Source organism: Mesoplodon mirus (genome assembly GCF_964341445.2).
Source record: "Mesoplodon mirus genome assembly, chromosome: 10".
Classification (NCBI taxonomy): domain Eukaryota; kingdom Metazoa; phylum Chordata; class Mammalia; order Artiodactyla; family Ziphiidae; genus Mesoplodon; species Mesoplodon mirus.
The window spans coordinates 251059-272275 of record NC_138986.1 but is presented as its reverse complement, the minus strand read 5'-3'; the positions used below and the strand labels follow the sequence as shown (position 1 = coordinate 272275).

At 54.3% G+C, this 21217-nt stretch overlaps 2 protein-coding genes across 2 annotated transcripts in view; one reads left to right on the top strand and one right to left on the bottom strand.

Moving 5' to 3' along the window:
* Positions 1 to 268: 268 nt before the first annotated feature.
* Positions 269 to 9640, bottom strand: DLL1 (delta like canonical Notch ligand 1). The gene is made up of 12 exons (XM_082633436.1): positions 9216 to 9640; positions 8182 to 8595; positions 7699 to 7995; positions 6882 to 6942; positions 6398 to 6655; positions 4518 to 4578; positions 3870 to 4000; positions 3579 to 3748; positions 3247 to 3463; positions 1324 to 2119; positions 1019 to 1136; positions 269 to 921 (listed from the first exon to the last, which is right to left on the bottom strand). Exons 2-12 carry the CDS (start codon positions 8233 to 8235, stop codon positions 916 to 918), a joined length of 2169 nt encoding a protein of 722 aa, XP_082489562.1. The 5' UTR covers positions 8236 to 8595; positions 9216 to 9640; the 3' UTR covers positions 269 to 915.
* Positions 9641 to 21024: 11384 nt separating this feature from the next.
* FAM120B (family with sequence similarity 120 member B) overlaps positions 21025 to 21217 on the top strand; it is a 62554-nt gene continuing 62361 nt past the window's right edge. The window contains exon 1 of the mRNA XM_082634231.1: positions 21025 to 21212. The gene's annotated coding sequence lies outside the window, so the exon portion shown is untranslated. The remainder of the gene's footprint in view (positions 21213 to 21217) is intronic.

The following is a 21217-nucleotide window of genomic DNA, read 5'->3' as shown; positions in this document are numbered from 1 at the left end:
TGCCCTCAGGTTTCCGTGGAGTTCAGGGGATGCTCAGGGAGCCAAGCAACCAGCGACACCGCGCCTGCCCCTTCCTTGTCCTGATGGGGACCCTTGGAGGGTTCTCCGAGGTGGGGAGAAGAGCGAGGAAAGTTGCTTTTCAACAGTCCAATGAAACTATGCAAAGACCTGAGAAACAGAAAAGCAGAGGCCGTTTCTGGCCTCACGGCCTCGGACGAGTGTGAGCGGAAGTCTGCTCTGACGAGGGGTGAGTAAGTACACCTCTGGATGTCGTTCATAATATTTATTTTGGAAAAATATTTTAAAAAGGAATTTCTTCATTAACAAAACAGTAAAAAAAAAACCTCAAATAACATTTGCACAATATTCCATAAATACATTTATATACAAAAAAATATAGTCACATAGACCCGAAGTGCCTTTGTACATATTTACCAAAAATTTAAATTATAAAAATGAACATCACAAAATACTCAAGCTTTACAGATATCATGAAAAATATTTTTACAAATCCAAAAAATAACGCACATTTTTTTCCACCTAGAAAAAACACATTTTAGTATCAAAAAGGACAATAAAGGCAGTGTTTGTGATTCTAATTCAAGAAAAGACTGGCTCATAAGAATCCAAAATATACACTTCAAGCAGTGCGTGCTTCTTACGTAGTGATCAAGTCCATTCATTTAAATATATATTTTTTAAAAGCAACTGTCCATAGTGCAATGGAAACGTCCTAAAAGGCAGTGCGACAGGCGCCTGGAACGCCTGCCGGCCGCCCCCTCGGCAGGAAGAGGACCTGGCTTCCCAGCAGCAGTCACGAGCACCTCCGCTCCTCTCAGCAGCATCGTCGGGGCAGATATCCTTGGAAGTTCACTTATTCTAAGAGAAACGGGAATTCGCCACATCACCTCCACTTTACACCTAGAGGGGCCACGAGACAGAGGGGAGGTTAGCGCAAGTCATAGGCCCAGTTCCGACCCAGCCAGGCCGAGGGTGGGTCGGGCAGCCGTGCGCTGACCTCAGTTGCAATGACGCACTCGTCCTTCTCCTCGGATATGACGTACACCGACTGGTACTTTGTGTCTTTCGAAGTGGAGTACACAGAGTCCGGCCTTTTTCTTTCAGCTGCTTCTCCACTAGAAGGGAGAAGAAAGAGAACCACAGTCAACACGTGAAAACATGTTTGAACAGGACAATGACCAGGGCTTGGAGGAACACAGTCAGCTGGTCCCCCTGCCCAGCCTGGCCCGAGGCACCCCCCGAGGGTCAGGCACCCTCCCCAGCTGGCCTTCCCGCCTGTCCCCTCTGGCCCATAGCACGCACCCCCTGAGGGTCGGGGCACTCTTCTCCTCTCCCGCAGAGCCCTGGGGCTGGCACTTGGCATCACGCTTGCTGTGGGGTTCCCCGGTGGCAGCGGCACCCTTGAGGTCCTGCAGCAGGTTATAGCCCACGGCGGGGTCACAGGCCTTGAGGCTGTTCTTCTCGGTGCTGGGCTCCGTGTGGAGGTCCACCTTCTTGTTGGTGTTCTTGATCTGCGTGGCCCCGATGACGCTGACAGAGATATCCTTCTCCCGCTGGCGGTTGGCCAGGTTATTCATGGTCTCCGCCTCCCCTGGGCAGGGGTCGGCGGGGGGCCGGCGCTTCTGCAGCCTCAGCCGAACGCAGACCACGGCGGCAGCGCAGCCCAGGAGCAGCGTGAGGACGAGGACCACGCCCGCACCGACGGCCACCCAGGGGAACGGGCCGGCTTGGCCCTCCACGTACTTCTCAGTGAGGTCCACCACCACAGGGCCCGGGGGCAGCTCGGGAAGCAGGAACTGGCAGTTGGGGCCCCCGTAGCCTCGGGCGCACTCACACAGGTAGCGGAGGGCCCGCTCGTGGCAGGTGGCCCCGTTGTGGCAGGGTGCGTGCTCACACCTGCTGACGGGGGCACTGCAGTTTCTGCCCGTGTACCCGGGGGGGCAGGTGCAGGAATACTCATTCACGCCGTCCCGGCAGGTGCCGCCGTTGGCACACGGGGAAGAGGCACAGTCGTCCACGTTGTCATCACAGTGCCTCCCAGAGAAGCCAGCCTGGCAGCGGCAGATGTAAGCATCGCCAAGGTCTACGCACTGTGCACCTGGGACACAGACAAGGGCAGTGGCTTGTCACCCAGAAAATGCCCTGAAGCACGTGCTGCCCCAGCTGCTGCGTCACACACCAGAACAGAGACACAGGGGCAGACCGGACAGAGGCCACCGCTTAAGACAACATACATCAAACACAAGCCCACGGCGAGGGCCGGGGTGGAGTTTCTGGTCGAGCTCCATAAATCACCTAAAAAATACAGGCTAATACCTCCTGACATGCACCGTGCAAAACGCTTTGCCTGCAGTGCTGCATTCACTTTCTCAGCAAGCCAACAAAGGACCCAGTTTACAGATGAGGAAACCAAGCCTTAAAGAGGATGACGTGCTTGCCCACGGTTACACAGTTAGTGACAAGTAAGACTTGAAACAGAAAGAAAGAGAAAAGGAGAAAGGAAGGGAGGGAGGAGGCTGGGGTTTGGTCTTTGTCCTTCCAGAGCCAAGCCTGCTAAACCTGCCTCTTTTTCCTCTCTAAACATGAAGCATCCACTGCTCTATTGGTTCAGTGGCTGGAAACCAACAGGAGAAAGAGCTTGACCCCAGGACTGCCACACCTTCTGTACAGAGCATGGAGAGCAAAGCAAGCTGATTCCTCTGCATCGATTATCACACCCCGCGCAGAAGCTCCAGAAGCTTCCAGAATGGTCCAGCCTGTCTGGGGCCCAGCTTCCCCCTCTGTGAGTTTGCTTAGGGCATCCCACCCACTCGTGGAGACCATACATCCTCGCAGCAGACAGCTCTGCTTGGTGACAGAGCAGAGCTGGGCTTCCCTCCAAAAGCGCAGTGGCTGGGCTGGCGCTGGGGCTGACCCGCTGATGTTCGGAGTCTCGAGCACCCCAGGCGCCGCAGGACGGCGCGCAGGTCATTGCGTCTCCACCTGCGCCACGCCCTGTGGACAAGGAACGCCCCTGCCTGCCTTCTTCGCTCCCTGGGTGCTTCCAGACTCGGGGATAAGAGTTCTATGAACGGTTTCTCACTGTTCAGACAAAAAGGCTTCTGAAACTCAAGGCAGCTCATAAAGTGATGAACTCAGCCTGAAACTAAACTCTGCGCTTCTGACGCGTTCTCACCAGTGTGGACCGCTGGACAAAGTCTCGGATGGGTCAGGCGGCCCCCTTACCATTGGAACAGGGTGAGGAACTGCAGGAATCCATTTTCTTCTCACAGTTAAAGCCAGAGAAGCCCCCAGGGCAGCGGCAGGTGTACCCTCCCTTGGGGTTGTCCGAGCACCGTCCCCCGTTGAAGCAGGGGCCGTCGGCACACACCATGGCACTCAGCTCGCAGATCCTGCCGTAGAAGCCAGGCGGGCAGGTGCAGGAGTAGCTGTTCTCGAGGTCCTGAGTAATGGAGAAGATGAAGAAAGCTTTCCTACGTCGTTCCGAGGGACCCACACGGTCTGTCTCAAACCAGGGTTGCCGGTTCGGCCGGAGAGCCCACGGTGGCCAGACTCACCGTGCAGCTCCCTCCATTCCTGCAGGGGCTGGCACTGCACTCGTCCACCTCCGTCTCGCAGTTGGCCCCCGTGTACCCAGGCCGGCAAGAGCAAGTGTAGCTTCCCTGGCCCGTGTTGGTGCAGGTGGCCCCATTCTTGCAGGGCTTGTGGTGTGTGCAGTAGTTCAGGTCTGTGAGGGTGGAGACAGGAAGAGGAGCAGAAGGGAGGCCCAGGGTTAAATTTGGGAGACTGTACTTCCCCGTGACAGCGCCAGGGAAGCCAGGCTGCCTGGCGGGGGACGGGAGGCTTACCCTGGTTGCAGAAAAGGCCCCCCCAGCCTTCCTGGCAGTTGCATTGCCAGGGCTGCTGGCAGGTGCCGTGGAGACAGCCGGGGTACCGAATGCACTGGTCACAGTACCGGCCCTGCCAGCCCACTCTGCACCTTCGAGGAGAGGACAGAGTCAGTGGACGCTGACGCTACCGGGTTGCTAGCAACACCTTTCCCACTCACGAGAGACTGTCTTCCAACGGCATCAACACCGCTGGTTCTCAAACGAGGCAGGACACTGGACCGTCCTCAGGAGCTTTAAACCACATGGATGCCTTCATCCCACGTCAGAGGGTCTGACTCTGGGTCCAAGGGCCAACCAGGGTAGCATCTCTAGGTAATTCTAACGTGCTGCGAAGTTTGAGAACCAACCAAACCCTCTCCTCTTCTGTGCCAATTCTTTTTAAATCTCCATCTGTAATTTCCACAACCATTGAGGAGCTTAGATGGATGACAACCCTTGACCCTATGCCTGTCCATGTATTTATTTGGTAGAAACACAGAAAAACAGCCCCCTCCAACCAGCTAATCTTACCTGCGGTTTTCAAAAGAGCATCTAGAGATGCTTTACTAATACACTAGGTGTAAAAGGGCAGCAAGAAAAAGAAAAAAGCAACTTTTGCAAACTTACTTGCATTCCCCTGGCTTGTCACAAAACCCATGCTGCTCGTCGCACCCCGGCAAGCAGATGGCTGCAAGAAGAAAAGGCACAGGGTCAAGCCCACCAGAGTGGCCCCCGGCACAACAGGGCTACAGACCGTGCCCAGCTCCGCCATAGAGCCTCGCCCAGCCCCGGGCATCGACCGTCCTGCCCGGTAACCACCGCGGACTTTACTCAGCCCAGGAGGAGCATTCTTCTTAACACAGCGGCTCCAGGACAAAAGAGCGCGGAAGCCCACCCCCACCCGGTCCCTTTTCTTCTAAGAGAGGGTCAGAAGTCCTTCCCCCTCCTCCTCCCCCACTTCCCAATTCTATGCACAAAGCTCCACCTCTTAATACCCAGAAAGTGTGTGTGTAGATAAGGGTGGACAGCTGGTATGCAGAGTACCAGGGCAAGACAGCTGCTCTATTGTCTGTTCTCTCCCAGCAGCTGCCCCAGTGCAACAATACCGGCCTCCCCCTCGCCCCCCGTGCCCCCACCCCTCACACACACCCCAGCGTGTACACCACACACACACACACACACACGCGCGCGCGCACACACACACGCGCGCGCGCACGCACACACACACACACACACACACACACGTGCGCCCTTTCCACCAATGGGAACAGGCGTGCGTCCCAGCCGCCTATCCCCGGAGAGATCTAATCGACGGCACGCGCGAGCTGGGGGCGGGGACAGACTCCAGTGTTTGAATAAGAAGAAAAAAGTTTACGTTTATGGCAACCCCACGGCGAGGGAGAGGGAGGGTGGCCAGGAGGGAGGCGGCAGTCCGGCCAGAGGTCCCGGAGGGGGTGGGGGGGCTGGAGGCTGAGGTTTCAGCTGGCTTCCTTCTCCTGGTTATGAAACTCATTAACAAGCCGCTCCACAAGTTTTTAAGACAACAGAGCCAGCTCAGGCCAAGGCGAGCTCAAAGGAGCTGTGGAAAGCTGAGCGCGCTGAGCGACAATGACGCTGCAGGTACGCGCAAATCCAAACTGAGAAACTGCACCTCCCCCGGCGAGAGGTTCTGTCCTGCCAGAGAAGGTTCCCAGGCTCGGGGGCAGAAGGAAAGTTCCCTGGCGTTTCTGGGGAAGCTCTAGGACCCACCCCACATGACACCTAGAGTGCGAGGTGGCAGTGACGAAAGTGGGGTCCAGCTGAACCAGGCCCAGGAGCCAGCCGGTCCTCACAACCCTCCTACGCCTCCTGCACCTGTGCAGCTACCCTGCCTGCCTGAGAATACAGAACTACGGGCAGGCAGGGCCCAAGTCACTCTTGTAAAGGTATGTCCCCCCTCCCAGGCAGGGTGCTATGTGAGCATCCCGCAAGCAGGACAAGCAGAGCCCTCCCCAAGCAGGGCCGGCAGGCCCAGGCCTCAAAACACACCCCCCACGTCCATAGACCCTGCGAGTGAAAATGTCATGAACAGTGGAATGTTTTTAAACAGGCCGAGCACACCAACTCCGGAGAGAAAATGAAGCACTTTTCAATGAGAAGCTGTCTGGGCAAAGAGAACTCCTTTGGTAAAAGCACGCCCTGCACACAGCCTCCTCTCTGTTCCTCCCTTCCTTCCTCCCTCCCTTCCCTCAGGCTTACTTCCTGACCCCTGGCCCTGTGTCCAAAATCCTCCCTGATTAAGAAAGGCAGCTTCCCATAGCGGAAGTTAAAACGTCTGAGTTGACCCCAACCTGCCACTGGCTAACTGTGAGGTCTCAGCACATCTCTCCGGCTCCCCGGCCCCGGTTTCCCCACCAGAACATCTCTCCGGGGCTAAAACCCCAAGACGCCAGCAGCTCAGAGAATATGTCCCCACCGCCGGGGGGAGGGGTAAACTGAGGGAGCGGCGGCCTCCCGCAGGGACTCACGCTCAGTGCAGTACTGGCCTTTCCAGCCAGGGTTGCAGACTTTTTCTCCGCGCTCCCCGCAGGTGAAGTGGCCGAAGGCGTCGTCGCGGGGGCGGCAGAAGACGGAGCAGCCTTCCCCGTAATAGTGCTCATCGCACACGAATCGGTAGGAGTACTTGAGGTCTGTGCGGCCGCTGCTGTGCAGGTCCTGGGACCACTCCTCGCCCACCGTCAGGTGCCTCTGCGTGGCCAGGCGGCTGATGAGTCTTTCTGGGTTCTCTGCAGGAAGAGGATGCTCTGTTGGTTCTGACTGGGAACCCAGAGGCTTGGGGAGTGAGGGAGGTGGAAAGGATGCTGGGCAAGGAGGCTGAAGACTTCTCAGCCTTCCAGAGGAACTTGCAGAATGAAAGACGTAGACGTTTGTTTCTGGGGATATTTGAACTCAAATACATAATAACTGGAGACGCAGTTTGCACAGTTTGGGAGTTTTTTGGTTTGTTTTTACCTGTTGCGAGGTCATCAGGAGAATCAGTGTGGAGAGCTTCAATGATCAGAGAGAAGGTTCCCTGGAGGAAGGGGGAAGAGACAGAAGATAAACCAGAAATGTTTAAAAAAGAATCAAAGCTTTCGGGACAACCAAGTCTTCGCAGATCTGTGTGCAGTGTGTCGTGGCGGGGGGGGGTGTCTCTGTACATCTCTTGTCTGATTTCACTTTCCTTAAGGAAATGGAAGAACGTTTTAAAGAGTGGTTTCCTGACGTGTTTTTCCAGCCTGTTAATACAGGATATCGCGGTAAAAAAAAAAAAAAAAGAAAAAGAAAAAAGAAAAGAAAAGAAAAAAGAAAAGGCAAAACGATTGCGCGCAGCAGGCGGGGCTGCGGGGCTTGTCTGCAGCCTTCTGGGGAAGAAGCCAAGCAGAGGGGGCTGGGGGCTGTCAGGCTGCGAGGGCGACTGAAAAACTAGCCGGTCCACGAGCTGGGGAACTAGAACTTTCCCAAGTGAAGGGGCCCGTTCAACTTGGGGGCTAGGCGCAGAGACCGGATACGGAAATGTCCCGGGTCCTCAGCCTCTCTGCCTCACGCTACCCCGGCTGTCACCTCCCACACTCCCCCCCCGCCGCCGCCGTCGCCGCCACCGCCGCCGCCGCCGCCTGCAGATCACCCGGGCGTGGAGTCAATGCCCCAGGACCCCGCGGACCGCGGCGCCCACCTGCCCAGGCCCAGCCGCGCGCCCCCGCCGCGCCCCGGAGCAGGGCTGGCGGCCGCCTCCCTGCCCACCTGCCGCCCGCCCCGCCCGCCCCGCGCCTGCAGGTGCGGCGCTCACCGGCCAGGTGAAGCCAAAGGGGAAGCGGATGGGGTTGCTGAAGGCGGTGTCCGCGCCCGCGCCGTCCGGGAGGCTGAAGGAGTCGACGCCCAGCACCGGCGTGACGGCGCTGCCGTAGGTGCAGGGAGGCTCGGGGGACACGCTGGCCTGGTAGTGCTTGAGGCACACGCGGAAGAAAGTCCTGCAGGCGCACGGCGGCGGCCCCGCGCCCCCGCGGCAGCAGTTGCGGTTCCCCAGCAGCCCCTTCTTGTTGACGAACTCCTGCAGCTTCAGCTCGAACACCCCGGAGCTCCAGACCTGCGGGCGAGGCTAGGGCGTGGGGCTCCGGGCGCGGGGAGCCCGCCCGGCCGCGTCCTGCCCCGGGCCCTGCCCCCCGCGCGGCCCGCGCCCCGGGTCCCCCCACCTGACGCCACAGGGAGCCGGAGAGCCCCGCTGACAGCCTACCTGACGGCGCGGCCCTTAGGACCCCGCCTGGCAACTTACCTGGCACAGCAGGGCCGAGAGCACGGCGAGGGCCAGGGCGCACCGCCGGCCCATGGTGCACCGCCAGCCGCGCTCGCTCTCCTCGCGTCCCCCTTCTCTTCTGAAATCGCCAGGGAATGCTCGGGGAGGAAGGTGTCTCCAGGGGCGCGGGCAGGAAAGCGCCGCCGCTCTGCCTCGGGCTGGGATTATCCGGACTTCTTTCCTCAAGGGTACGTCTCCGGCTCTTGCGGAGGCCGAGGTTCCTTAGATCCTCCCTGCGGAGGCGACTGCGGCTCCGGGGATGCACGAGGGGAAAAAGGGGGGGGGGGCTCCCCGGAGAGATTGCTTCTGGCGCGGCAACTTTCGGTTTTCCCCTCTTTCTTCCAATCCACGAGTAGGTAGGGGTCGTCTGCTTCCTGGTTTTGTCTCAAGATTCTTCGCAGGAAAAAAAAAAAAAAAAGGAAGAAAGAAAGAAAGAAAAAAAGAGAGGAGAGAAAGCGTCCAGATATTCAGCCCAATTCCCAACGAGCTGCAGGGCTCCCCGAGAGTCCGATTAGCGAGCCGGGGTCTGGAAATCCCACGCGCGAGGCGGTAATCCGGCGCCGGCGGAGCGCCCGCGGGTGCGGCCCGGCCAGCTCACTCGGTGGCCGCGGTCCGGGGAGCGCCCTGGACCCGAGTTTTTCCCAGGGACCCAGCCAGTGCCATCCAGGTCAACACCCGGGGTCCCGGACCGGGTCCCGGCAGAGGCTGCGCGCCAGGCTGTGCGTCCGGTGCGGCGCCGGCCGGGGCTCCGCGGGCGCGCAGGGGCTCGGGCTCGCCCCGCGCCGCCGCCTTATATCCCGCCGGCCGCCCGCATGGCTAATGAGATGCAAATGAGCAGCCCCCCAATCTGGCGAGAGCTGTCACAAAGGAGCCACTTTTCCAAACCCTCCTCTCAATGGATCGCCAAATGGTCAGTGAGCTGTAAAATGTGCAACCCTCCTCCCCGCCCCCACCCTCCCCGCCCCCGGCCCTCCCCTGCCCCCGCCCCCAGCCCCCCACCGCACGAAACGCACTCATTTACATTCCTGCAAAACGTTCACCGCAAGAATCCCCTCTGCGCCCGAGGCTGGTGCCGCCGCCCGGGCTCCTCGGCGCTGCCCTCCCGGCCACAGGCTCGCAGAGGCCCCGGGACCCGCGGGGGTGGCGCTGCGCCCCTCCCCTGCCGAGAGCCACCCGGCGGGTGAGGCCGCGTCCGGCCTCGGGAACTCTCCGGTCGCCGCGGCGCCCGCCTTCGTCCCTGTTGCGCGCCGTGGCCGGGGTCTGGCGGCGGGGGCGAAGTCGGAGGCCCAGTTCCCGGTGGGCCGCCCCTTCTCCCGGGCAGCCTCTTCCTAAGGAGGAGTCTCCGGGGCGGGGGACCGGGCACGAGAGGGAGGGGGCAGGCTCGAGCGGCGGGCAGAGGGTGGCGAGAGGGCAGCGGCAGTTTCGGGAAGTTTGGGAAGGTCTGACACCCAGACGTCTCCGGGCAAGGACGGCGACTCTGCGTCTGGGAACACAGGGGCGAGCGCGGCGCCCCCGGCGACACTGTTGCCGCGAGCTCGGGGTGTCCCCGCGCTGGTCGGCGGCCGCTGGGGGGCGGGGTCCGGCTAGCGCCCGGGATCCTGACGCCTTAAACCACCGCCCCCCCTCCGCCCCAAAAACACACATGCACCCTTCCGGGCGCTATTCTCGGCCTCCGACACCTTTCCTGGGTCTCCGGCCCCTTTCTCCAGTGTCTTCCCCCCTCGACCTCCCTCTGCTTGGTAAAAAGTGAGTTTGGTGTGTGTCGTTCGCGTGGCTGTCATTAAGGCAGTCTGTTATTGTGCGAGGCTGAATCAGTGGCTCTTTGTGCGCTCAGCTGTATGGTAATGCAGACCGCACCTGCTCCCCGCACAATGCGGAGAGAAAGAGCTCCCCTCCGCGCGCGCCGCGGCCTCTGCAACAATGTCCGGCACATGTTCTAAAGACCCTCTAGCCTGGCCGCCTCAACCCGCAACCTTCGCACAACCATCACCTTATTAGGGTTTACATGTCCATCAGACACTAGAACTTTTGTTTTCATTTTTTTTTTAAGGGAAATGAGTTTATTGGGAGGGCCGAGAACACACGTTATCACACAATGAGCTATCGAAACTGCTCTCATGCTTGCGGGCGCAGTGCAGAGTTAAGGTGGGGCGTGGACTCCTACTCCGGCATCCAGCTTCGTGCTGGGCGCACTTCGAGGTCTCTCTCCCACCCCTATCTGCTCCTCCTTTATTCCCCCCTCCCTCCAACACCTAGGGCAGCTTCATCCAGGATGAGCGGCGTGAGCGTTGGAGCACATGTCCCTTTGATGGCGGCACAGCCCCAGGGCGCCTGGCCGCAAGGGCCCTGCTGTAGGTGTGCTGCAGCTGCCTTGTTAGTGGGAACGGGCACTGTCCTGGCAAAGTGTGGCTTTCATTGAGGCAGATGTTGAGATCACAGTGTACCATATAATGCACGGGAAGAGGGAAAATTCTCAAATACCAAGAAATCAGTTCAAGTCATTCATGGCCATCCCTCCAGCTGTTACGCAACAGGCTCCCAAATACCTTCAGGCCAGATTTTAGGTTTTCCACTGATGCCAGAGAAGCAAAGAATTAATCGAAAGTAATGTGCATGTAATGTTTAAGGCTGAGGTGAGAAAGGCGGGCTTGGACCCCACCAGAACCCCCTACGGTTTGGTTCAGAACAAATGGAGACTTCAAAACCTCCTATGCCCCCATGACGGTGGCAGTCCCAGCGTGGCCGCCCTCTGGGGACTTTTCGAGGACTCGCTGCGTCACCACAGGGCTGGGCCAGCGCGAATCCTAATTTAATCTTGCCACCTAGTGTCAGCATCCTTTTTTCACTACAGCCATGTTTCCTCTGAAAGCTAATTTCTGAGAACTCTGCTCCCTACTGCATGGAAGCTGGTGTGTGTGTGTGTGTGTGTGTGTGTGTGTGTGTGTGTGTGTGTGTGTGTGAGAGAGAGAGAGAGAGAGAGAGAGAGAGAGAGAGAGTGGTGGGGAGAGAGGTAAGAGGGTTCCAGGCGCAGGAGAGGGCAAAGGAAGAAAGGAACGTGAACTCTAAACCCTCTGTGCTTCCAGACTGAGAGGAGATTTCAGTAAGAAATGAAATATCGGGAACCTTTTAATTAGAAAATGGAAGTGGGAAACAGGCTCATCTGAATGCCTATTTGGAAAACTGGAAATAAAAAGTTCCACGCCCAAGGGCTTAAACCTTGGGGGGGGGGCGACTTGCCCCAAATCTTTAACAAACCCGCCTCAGTATCAAGTATTTGTTAAATTGACATGGCACAGATTTCTCGATTACAGCGGCAAAGCGGAACTGAAAGGCATCGTAAAATCCATCAGAATCCTGCCCAAAGCGTTCATTCTTTTCCAACTTAATTTATGCCACGCAATTCTGTATTGGGGAAATCAAGCAGAAAGCCCTTTTCTTGCCCTTCCTCCTCCTCCGGCTCTTCTTTCCTCTACTTTCTTCCTCCTCTTCTCTCTCCATCTTCTTCTCCTTCTCTCTCTCTCTCTTTCCCCCCACCCCACGTTGGGCCCTCTCCCCCTCTCCCTTTCAAAGCTGAGCTAACGGGAGACTGTTTAACTTCAGTGTTTCTATAGGAGTCTGTTGTAGTTTAACTCCTGCACACCAGTAGCTGAGATGAACAAAGGAGAGACTCGAGGTCCAACTATTCATCCTTTCTTTGCACTTTAATTTTCATTGATTGGGAAGACAAGGGGAGCCCTTAGGGATTCAGGCTGAAGGGGGATGACACGCCTTTAGACGCCATCAGCCCCCTAGCCAGCCATCTGCTCCAAACCAAATGGCGTTTTTTCACTCCCTAACTGCATGTCTGTATACTCCTGCAACTAATCGCTCTGAACCCCCTAAATGCAGGAGGGAGCTTAAGCTCGACTATGTTAAATAGAGTTGCCCCCGTGTTGGCTTTAGCAGCCAGATTCCCTCCTCCCCCACACACCATAAATCCTCACCTTGCTCATTAGGAAAAAGCAGGAAACTTTCTTTTAAATACTTTTTGATGTCTCAGCAAATTTACTGTACAAAGTGAGGCTCATTAGGGCTTCGAAGGCACCCAATATACCAGACACAGGAGTGGAGAGAGGGATTTACCGTCTGGTGTTGGTGTTTTATTTTTGCCAGGCATTCAGAGCTTATAGCCTGAATGACCCCAATGACCAGGGTAGGCTTAGCTGTATAATCAGAACCACAGCCACATCAACTACAGCTGAGTTCTCTGTTTGTTGGCGACCCTGATCATTTTACCCATCATTTTATTAGGCCACTTGGGAATAAAAGCTCATGACCATCATTTTATCAGATTAAATATGCCCTTCCTCAGCAGTGAGTGTGACTCATACTGTGGTCAGCCCAATCCTGTTTCCATCTCCCTTTGCCCAAAGAAAGGTTCTATCCCTGAGGTATGTGTGTGGCGGGGGAGGAGGGCTTGGGCAGATTGCAATAAACAATGCCCAGAATAGGCTCCAGACTCCAAGCCAGCCCCAGGTTCAGTTTTCTGTGTAAACAAGTCTGGAGACTTGAGTGGGGTTTGTGTTTTCTTAGACCAACTGAATACTGTATACCCAACAGAGAGGTTCTCTTATTCCTAAGAAGAATTAGGGTCCTTGTTTGGAACAAGAAAATGAAAAACTTCCAGGCAGCAAATCTGGTGTTGATCAAACATGCCAGCTTACTTGAAAAAGAAGATGATGATGAAGGGAACCTAAAGCAAGTTTATTAATCGGTATTAGTGTCACATCTCCCACCAGCACACCCTTCTGCCCATTCTCCATCAGTCACAGGTCTGGAATCCTTCAGCAGGCAAAAGAGCAGAGGGACTGGCCTGCTTGCTTTGCACATAGGAAGCTCCTACAGATATCTGTGGGTAAAACCTCACCCGTGCGGGGTGGCTATGATGGATAGGTCCTTACTTCTTCTTAAGGACCGAACCCCAGAGACACGTGAACATTTATAAGACGCACTGACCCGAATGTACACACGGTGTGTTTGCACCTGATCAAGTTCCTTCCGGTCACTCTATTGAAGATACATCCTAACCCAAGCCATCCGTTTGTACACGGCGGGAAAGAGGGGCAGATCTAGCTTTTATAGTCAGGCTCCAAGGCTTCCCTCTCGCTAAGGATAAACGCTTCGCGGCACACCAAGGAAGGCCGCACAGCTCGGCCTCCCCTGCCCTCCCTGGCACATTTCCCTCGGAGGAGGGGTGGCCCGCAGACACCCAGGACCACTCCTGGTGGTCGGCAGGTTGGCGCGGGGCAGAGGCGCCGGGACCGGAGGACAGAGCCCAGGGAAGACCCAGTGGGCCTGACGCCTCCCGTCCGCCCTGCCCTCCCTTCCACCCGCCAAGCGCAGACACCCGCGGCTAGGGAGGAAAGACGGCCTGGCCACGTGGTCCGGAGCAGGGACCCCGCGCCCTGGGGCGCAGCGCGGGCCGGGGTTGCGGAGGCATGCGCTGGTTTGCATGAGAAAGGCGGTCGCGTGGCTCAGCTGGCGGCGCGGAGTCCGCTCCTCCGACCCCGGGATCATCTGCCCGGCGGTCCGAGCTCATCTCCATGACAAAGCGCTGTTTACCTGGCGCGGCTCCGGGCGCCTTTGTCCCGATCGGATGACCGCGCAGCTGCTCCGCTCGCCCGCCCGAGCGGCCCCTGACTGAACGCGCCGGGCCGGGCGCTCTGGAGGGCTGCCTGGAGGGGGTGCGGCGCCAGTGGGCGCTCCGGAGGGCTACCTGGAGTGGGTGGCGGCGGCGGGCCGGGCACTCGCCGCAGGGGCATGAGCGCCGGGTTGGGAGGACCAGGTCAGCGGGTCACCCCCGGCCGCCGGGCGTGCCGGTCACCTGCACCGAGGCGCGGCCCCACCTGGGAGTCGCCGGCCCGTGACCGTGTCAGACAATGAGGATGGGAAAGAAAGGGCGGCGAGAGCGACCCGGGCCCTCCCGAGGCCTCGCTCCGGGGCGCGCCCCATTCGGAGGTCGCGGGCACCTGTCGCCGGTCCCGGCGCCCGTCAATCACCCGGCCCGCGGGGCGGGGCGCGGGCCGGGCCGGAACCGCGAGGAGGCCGCCCCGCCCGCTTGTCCCAGCCGGACCCGAGCTGCCCTGCGCGACTGCGCCGTCCTTCCCCGCCTCCCACCTCCTTTCTGTGAGCATCTGCCCGCAGAGGAACAGATGTGGGCACCTGCGGTGACAGGCCGCATATGTTCCATCCTATTCACAGGCATTCAGACGTGGCTACAATGAGCGGCCTTTGTGCGCACAGTCACTAAATATATTAATCTGCACTCCCCAGAGCACCGGGCTGTTTAATTTTTCACTAGCAATAACATCTGATCTAATCCTTAAATCGGCTCCCAAAAGCCTGCCCTCCCGCCCTCCTTTTTTTCCTCTTTCTCCCCACCCCCTCCCGAAAAACGTGTGAAGCTATTCAACCTTCCACCTGTTGCCTGCTGAACTGGGCGTGGGTTCCTGCAGCATCTGATGTCGGTCGGGGCAGGGGGTGGAGGTGGGATTGGGGGCGGGCGGGGGCGGCTGTGCGGGGGATGCTGCCTGGCCACACGGGCACCGCCAGGGCCTGCGCACCAGAAGGAAAATGAGCGCAACGTGCGAGGGTGGCTCCCGAATGCTGTGCAAACAAAGAACGATGATTATTAAACAGCTTCCGAAGCAGCCCAGCACACCCATCCTCTCCGTGGAAGCGCCTTGAAAATGTACAAGTTCCCATTTAGCTTTTTGTTTATTAAACTCTGATGGTCATTATAAACACTGGTCAATAGGCCACACAGCCAAAAGGTAACATAAATCTCAGATGTACGACTTAGAATTTTTTTTAGCGATTTTGTTGCATGACTCTTTTATCTTAGCATCCCGTATTCTGTTTTGGTTTGTTTTCGGTCACAATGAGTCCCTTAGTGCCATTGTGGGTGTCACAATGCAGACGGACATCGGGCTGTGAATGAAGACAGAGGCAGTTTAAACAAACCAAGCTCTTTCTTTCCTTTCCGTCCATTGTACTATGAATGGGCCTTCTGCATTCGGCTGCTAGGAGACGGCTTTGCAAAGCCCTACTCCAGTAAATGGGCTGGAGAGAAAGGGACCCCAATAAACAGCCTAAGTATTGGAGAAAAAAGGGGGACAAGTTTAGGCAAATGTTTTTCCACCTTCGCATCAACACCTTTCCTAACCTCAAAACGTAAGACACACCTTCCAGCAGTTTCCCTCCTTCTTGTCACTGTAATTCTTACTCCCCCCGGCCCCCCACACCTCCTAGGAGACGCAGAGTGGGAACAGCACTGGCTCACCATTGAGATCCGTTTCCAAATGCTGCTTTGTCTCAGGAAAGTAGAATGGGGCACGGGGCTGTTTATCAGTCATCATCGCTAATAACTAAGGATTGCAAACTGCTCTCAAAATGGATGCCTGGATGTGTTGCTAGGTAAGTAGGGGCAGGGTTAGTGAGTCTGGATATTTTAAGGAACAATCATGAACTATGAATTGTTTTCGTGGTAGTTGGAACTGTTCTGATTAACATAGGTAGGTTAACTGAAGCAAGAAACGTAGCTGTTTTCAGGTCAAGGGCCCAGCTTGAGTACATTAGGGAATGACCCACCACCACCACCTGCGTTTCTCAGGGGCTAGAACGAAGTCACAGGCCACCACCGACCCAAACGCAGTCAAGGGAAATGGGAGAACCAAGGCTGGCTTATCTCAATCACAGTTCACAGCTGGGGCTACTGTCAGACCCAAAGCACATGGCAATGAGAAGGCCAATTCATTTAGTCATTTAGTCATTCATCCACTCACTGCTCAAGGTGCTGGAGGTCCAGAGTGCAATCAGACCTGCTTCCTGCCACTAGATGAGTGGTAGAAGTAGAGAAGTGTCGCTTGGTCTTTTATTTTCGGAAAGAGTTTTTGTAGGATTAATATGTCTTCCGTCAATGTTTGAATAGAACTCACCAGTGAGACCACCTGGGTCTGGAATTTTCCTTTTTGGAAGATTTTTACTTACAAATTCAACTTAATATAGGGTTTAAGAAATATAGGGTTACTCAGATTTTCTACTTTTTCTTTGGTCAGGTTTGGTAATTCATATGGTTCAAGGAATTTCTTCATCTCATCTAAAGATGTTCAAATAGTCTCCTTTTTACCCTTTGGTGTTAGTAAAATCTGTGATATCATCCTCCATCCTTATTATGGGTAATCCGTGTCTCCTATCCTTCTATGATGATCAATACGGCTATGGGTTTATCAGCTTAATTGATCTTATCAAAGAACAGTCTTCTTTCAGAATCTCCATCCTTCACTTCCTGTTGCCTAATGTCTAAAAAGAGTAATTTCATAAAGTTTATCTAGTTTTCTAGTTGTTTAGAGTGGAAGGACAAGTTCTGTAGGAATTATTCCTTCATGGGCAGAAGCTGAAACAGTTACAATACTTTTGGCTGCAAATAGCAGAAAACCCTAATTTAATATTCTTCACTGTAAGGAAAAGACATCATCTCATAGAATGAGGAGGTAGAGTGGTTTTAGTTAACTTCTGGCTCAACCATGTCATCAAGGCACAATGTGCCCTCCATCTTTCTGCCCCACCTTTCCTGTCTTGCTGGCTTCCAACATGGGTTAGCTCTCTCTTGTGACTGCATGAAGCCTGCAGGGATCCAAGAAGTCACAAACAGACACAAGGATGGCCAGTAGAGGAAGAGGACAATTTCTTTCTATATGACACTCTTTTTGCAGTGATAAAACAATTCTGTAATATTTACTGTGGATCGGCCACGTAGAAGTCAGTATGTTTTAACGGTTGTAGCTTTTTTTCTTTCCCAGTTTTTGGGAAACATTTTACTCTCTCTTAATTCCCAACTTCTCCCTACTTTCAACCTACAGTTTTCTTTTTTTCTTCCTTTCTTTTTGTCCCTGTTTTCCTCTCTTATGTAAATCCTTCATCCCCTGTTTTTAGATTCTCCCACAAACTGATAAATCTGATGTGTACAGTAGGGCACAGGAAAGTGTCTATAGGTGGTATGAAGCAGAAGGTGGGGAAAAGGATGTGAAGAGTCTCATGTAAATCTCTGTGCTCCTTTTACACTGATTTCTATGTACAACTTTTCTTTTAGTATCCTAGGAAAGAGACCTGGAAGTAATCTTTGGCTCTTCCTTTCCTTCACTGTAGTGTATGGTAGTCGTAAAAAATTTTAAGAAGCCATTAGAATTTAGAAAGATTCGAGCTTGAGTAATAATTGTGCCACTTACTACCATTGTACTAGTTACCTAATCACTTTTTAAAACTTATAATATTTTCCTTTTATCAAAGTAATATACTTACAGATTTTAAAATTCAAATAGTACTTCTAGATTTACAAAAAAATAGCAATTTCCTACACCATGCATTCCCACTCCCAATTCTTTCCTTTTTAACTCGTAGCTACTTTTGAAATTTACTCATATTTTTAAAAAACTTTCTAATGCTATGTCTTTTTCAGTTGTGTACATTGTCTATGGACTTCCTAACTCTAGAAGATGAAGGTTTAACACTTCCACCTGATCTCCTAGACACACGCATGTTTATGAACGCATAGAAGATCACCTCCCATTTTTTCAAAAATAATTATAGCACCCTTTTGATTAAATTACCATTCAGCATTTACCTCATTAAAATTATGGAACCATTATTCACAGCTGAGGCATATGCTACAATTACTTTTTCTTTTTTGTACAATTTTGTCTTTACTGGATTCAACAATTGCCAAATTTATTTGCTTATTGACTTTTCTATGTACCTATTACATATTGTCACCAAATTCTGAAGATCTCCTTTTAAAACACTCAAACAGGGCTTCCCTGGTGGCACAGTGGTTAAGAATCCACCTGCCAATGCAGGAGACATGGGTTCGAGCCCTGGTCCGGGAAGATCCCACATGCCGTGGAGCAACTAAGCCCGGGCACCACAACTACTGAGCCTGAGCTCTAGAGCCCGCGAGCCACAACTACTGAAGCCCAGGCACCTAGAGTCCATGCTCCGCAACAAGAGAAGCCACCGCAGTGAGAAGCTCGAGCACCGCAACAAAGAGTAGCCCCCGCTCGCCACAACTAGAAAAGCCCGTGCGCAGCAACGAAGACCCAACGCAGCCAAAAATAAATAAATAAATAAATAAATAAAATTAAAGCAAACAAACAAAATAACACTCAAACACCTCAGGCATTCCATGGACTGGCTTTTTCTTGGAGATGTGTCTCTAGCTTTCTCCTGGGATATCCCACCTCTCTCTCCACTTGGATTCCCTACTGTCTGGGTCCTAAATATTCCTTTTTCGGGGCCTCTTAGTTTTGGAGAATATCCTCCAGCAGGTATCTGAGATAAAGTATTTGGTAGAAAATATTTTTGAGCTGCATATCTGAAAATATTCTACCCTCACAATTATAACTAATATTTTGATTTTGAGTGGAATTCCATGTTAGAATTATTTTCTTCAGAATTTTGAAATTTAGTGCTCCACTGAATTTCAGCTTCCTGTAATTCTATTGAGACTTTCCATGCCATCCTGGTTTCCAATCCCTAAATGTGACCTGTTTTTCCTTATGGAAACTCTTTAAGGTCCTTTCTCTGCCCCTGGTGTCCTGACATTTTGCGATGATGTGCCTTCATGTGGATCTTCATAGGTTTGTTGTGCTGGGCGTTTGGTGGGTCCTTTTCATAGGAGAACATGTCTTTGAGATCTGGGAACTGTTCTTGAATTATTGCTTGAATAATGTCCTCTACTTCATTTTTCTGTCCTCTTTCCTGTAACTCCAATTTTTCACATGCCAAACTTCTTCATCTTCTAATTTTCTTATGTCTTTCTCTTTCTCCATCTTTTTCTCTTTGTTCTGTTATGAGAGATATCAAATTTATCTTCTATCAGTTTTTAAGTTTAAATTACTGCTTTTTTAATTTTCAAGAGCACATTTTCTGAATGCTCTTTTATATACTTTTTTTTCCTTTCCCTGGTATATGATCTTCAGAGACTGCAGATCATGAAGTTTTTTATAATATTTTTCCTCTTCCTAGTTTCTGTTTGTTCCCCTTTTTTTGCTGTCTTCCTCAAACGTCGGTTGGCCTTGGTCATCTGTGCATATTCAGGAGGGGCAGAGCTGAGTGCCGCCGAGTGGCAGGGCTCCCAGAGGGCGGTGAGTGGGGCTGTGGTCGGCCTGCCTCCTCTGCCTCCACGGTCTGGCTCCGGGGGTCTGCACTGTCTGTCAGCGTGAGGCTCCTGCTCCTACAGTCCGGAATGCCTGGCTTCTCCCTCATACCGCCTGAATCCCTACCTCCATCGCTTTCCTCTGTTTGCCCCTTCTGCCTACAAGTCCTTCTTCTTCTAATCCTGCCTCAGGCCCAACCCGCCCTTCCAGGCTCAGCTCTCACATTGTCTCCTTGCTGCCTTCTTCATCCATGTGTTCTAAGACTTTATGTGTCACTTGTTCCGATACCTGAAGTGTGTGTTTGTCTCCCCAACCACCCGTGCACTCAAGGCTCGAGACCATTTCACATACTGTTGGTGTGACCCTATGGCACCCAACAAGTATTAGGTGCTGAGCGCTCTTTATTGATTTTAGAAAAAAATATCAACAGGAAATGAAAGCCTTGTAGGCCGAATGAAGAGACTACTTCCCAAATTATTTAATACATACATATGGTGTCACTTCAATTTGGTAATGCTTTTTTCTTTTTGGTGGGAGGCAGGTAGATCTTAGTTCCCTGACCAGGGATTGAACCCATGCGCCCTGAAGTGGAAGCTGAGTCCTAACCACTGGACCACCAGGGAATTCCCATCAATCTGGTAACACTTTTTGAGTGCTTGATCTGCAAGACTCTGCAGGAACAATATTTGACCATCTTATTTCCCTGATGGAAGCCTCCAGCTCCCTGGGGCTTGCAGCAGCCCTCCTGAGATATGTCATGTGTAAAGATAGGTTTTGAGATGCATCTTAAATAACTTGATATTATTAATTGAAGCTTGTCAAGTATTTACTTAAAAAATAAGTTAGATTGGTTTCAAAGTTATTCTTCTGTCATAACACTTGGCTACCAAAAACGTTCTCTTGGTTGTAGAGAAAAGGGTGGCGTTGTGACTAGAGGAATGGGAATTGTGTATAATCTGAAGCCTGCCTATCTCCCAGCCCAGGGGAGCATGTCCTTAATGGGAACCTTACTGGCCTTAAAGCAGCTGCAGAAACAAAGTCGAGGCGGTGGCTTCCAGAGTCCAAACTCCTTAACGTGAGACGCAGACACCGCACGACCAGGCAGGCGCGTCCTCGCTTCCCCCCCTCCTCCATTGCCGTGGCTGCCCGCCCCGGAGCTCTCATGCCCCGTTCCAGACTGCAAGCCTGCCCACTAAAACTGTGGGCTCCAGAATAGTTCGGGTGGCCGCCGCCGCCGTCACAGCAATGCTAGCAAGGCTCCTCTCTACCTAGTGCTTGCTGTGCTCGGCTGTGTCCTTGCTCAGCCCGGACTGGGAAACGCCGCCCTCCTCCAGACAGGACAGACACCGAGGCCCTTGGTCGAGGTGGACAGCGCGCCAACGTCCCCTGGCTGGAAAATCCACCCGTTCTGGACCCCCGGCCGCCTGCCTCCTGCGGGGCCCGGGCTCAGGGCCAGCCTGCCATCTCCTAGCAGCCCGCACCGCCCTTCCTGCGCTCTTCCGCCAAACTGCGGCGTCAGGGCCCGGGCTCGCGTGTCCGCACCACCAGTGGCCCATAGCGCCAGCGGGTAAGCCAGCGGGAGCCGAGCGAGGCGTGACCCCGACCTCCACGCACCGCGCGGTTTCCGAGGCAACGGGCGCTGCGCCTGCGCATCTCGCTCCCCGGAGCCTCTGGGGCCGGGCCGCGCAGGCCCCGCCCACCGAGAGGGCGGGGCGGTTTCTCGAGCGGAAACGCCCGAGCGGAAGCGGAAGTGCGCGGCGGCTGCGGCGGGCTGAGGGCTGCGCGGGTGTGTCTCCGGTTGTGCTGGCGCATCTCTAGGTAGG

Bases quoted from the DNA above. Each gene is read 5' to 3' on its own strand.
- DLL1 (XM_082633436.1), bottom strand. From the start codon at position 8,235: ATGGGCCGGCGGTGCGCCCTGGCCCTCGCCGTGCTCTCGGCCCTGCTG. The intron at 3,464-3,578 runs GTGAGTCTGGCC...TCCATTACTCAG, and splicing joins GGAATGGAGGGAGCTGCACG to GACCTCGAGAACAGCTACTC. The intron at 2,120-3,246 runs GTAAGGGGGCCG...TCTGTGTCCCAG, and splicing joins TTCCTCACCCTGTTCCAATG to GTGCACAGTGCGTAGACCTT.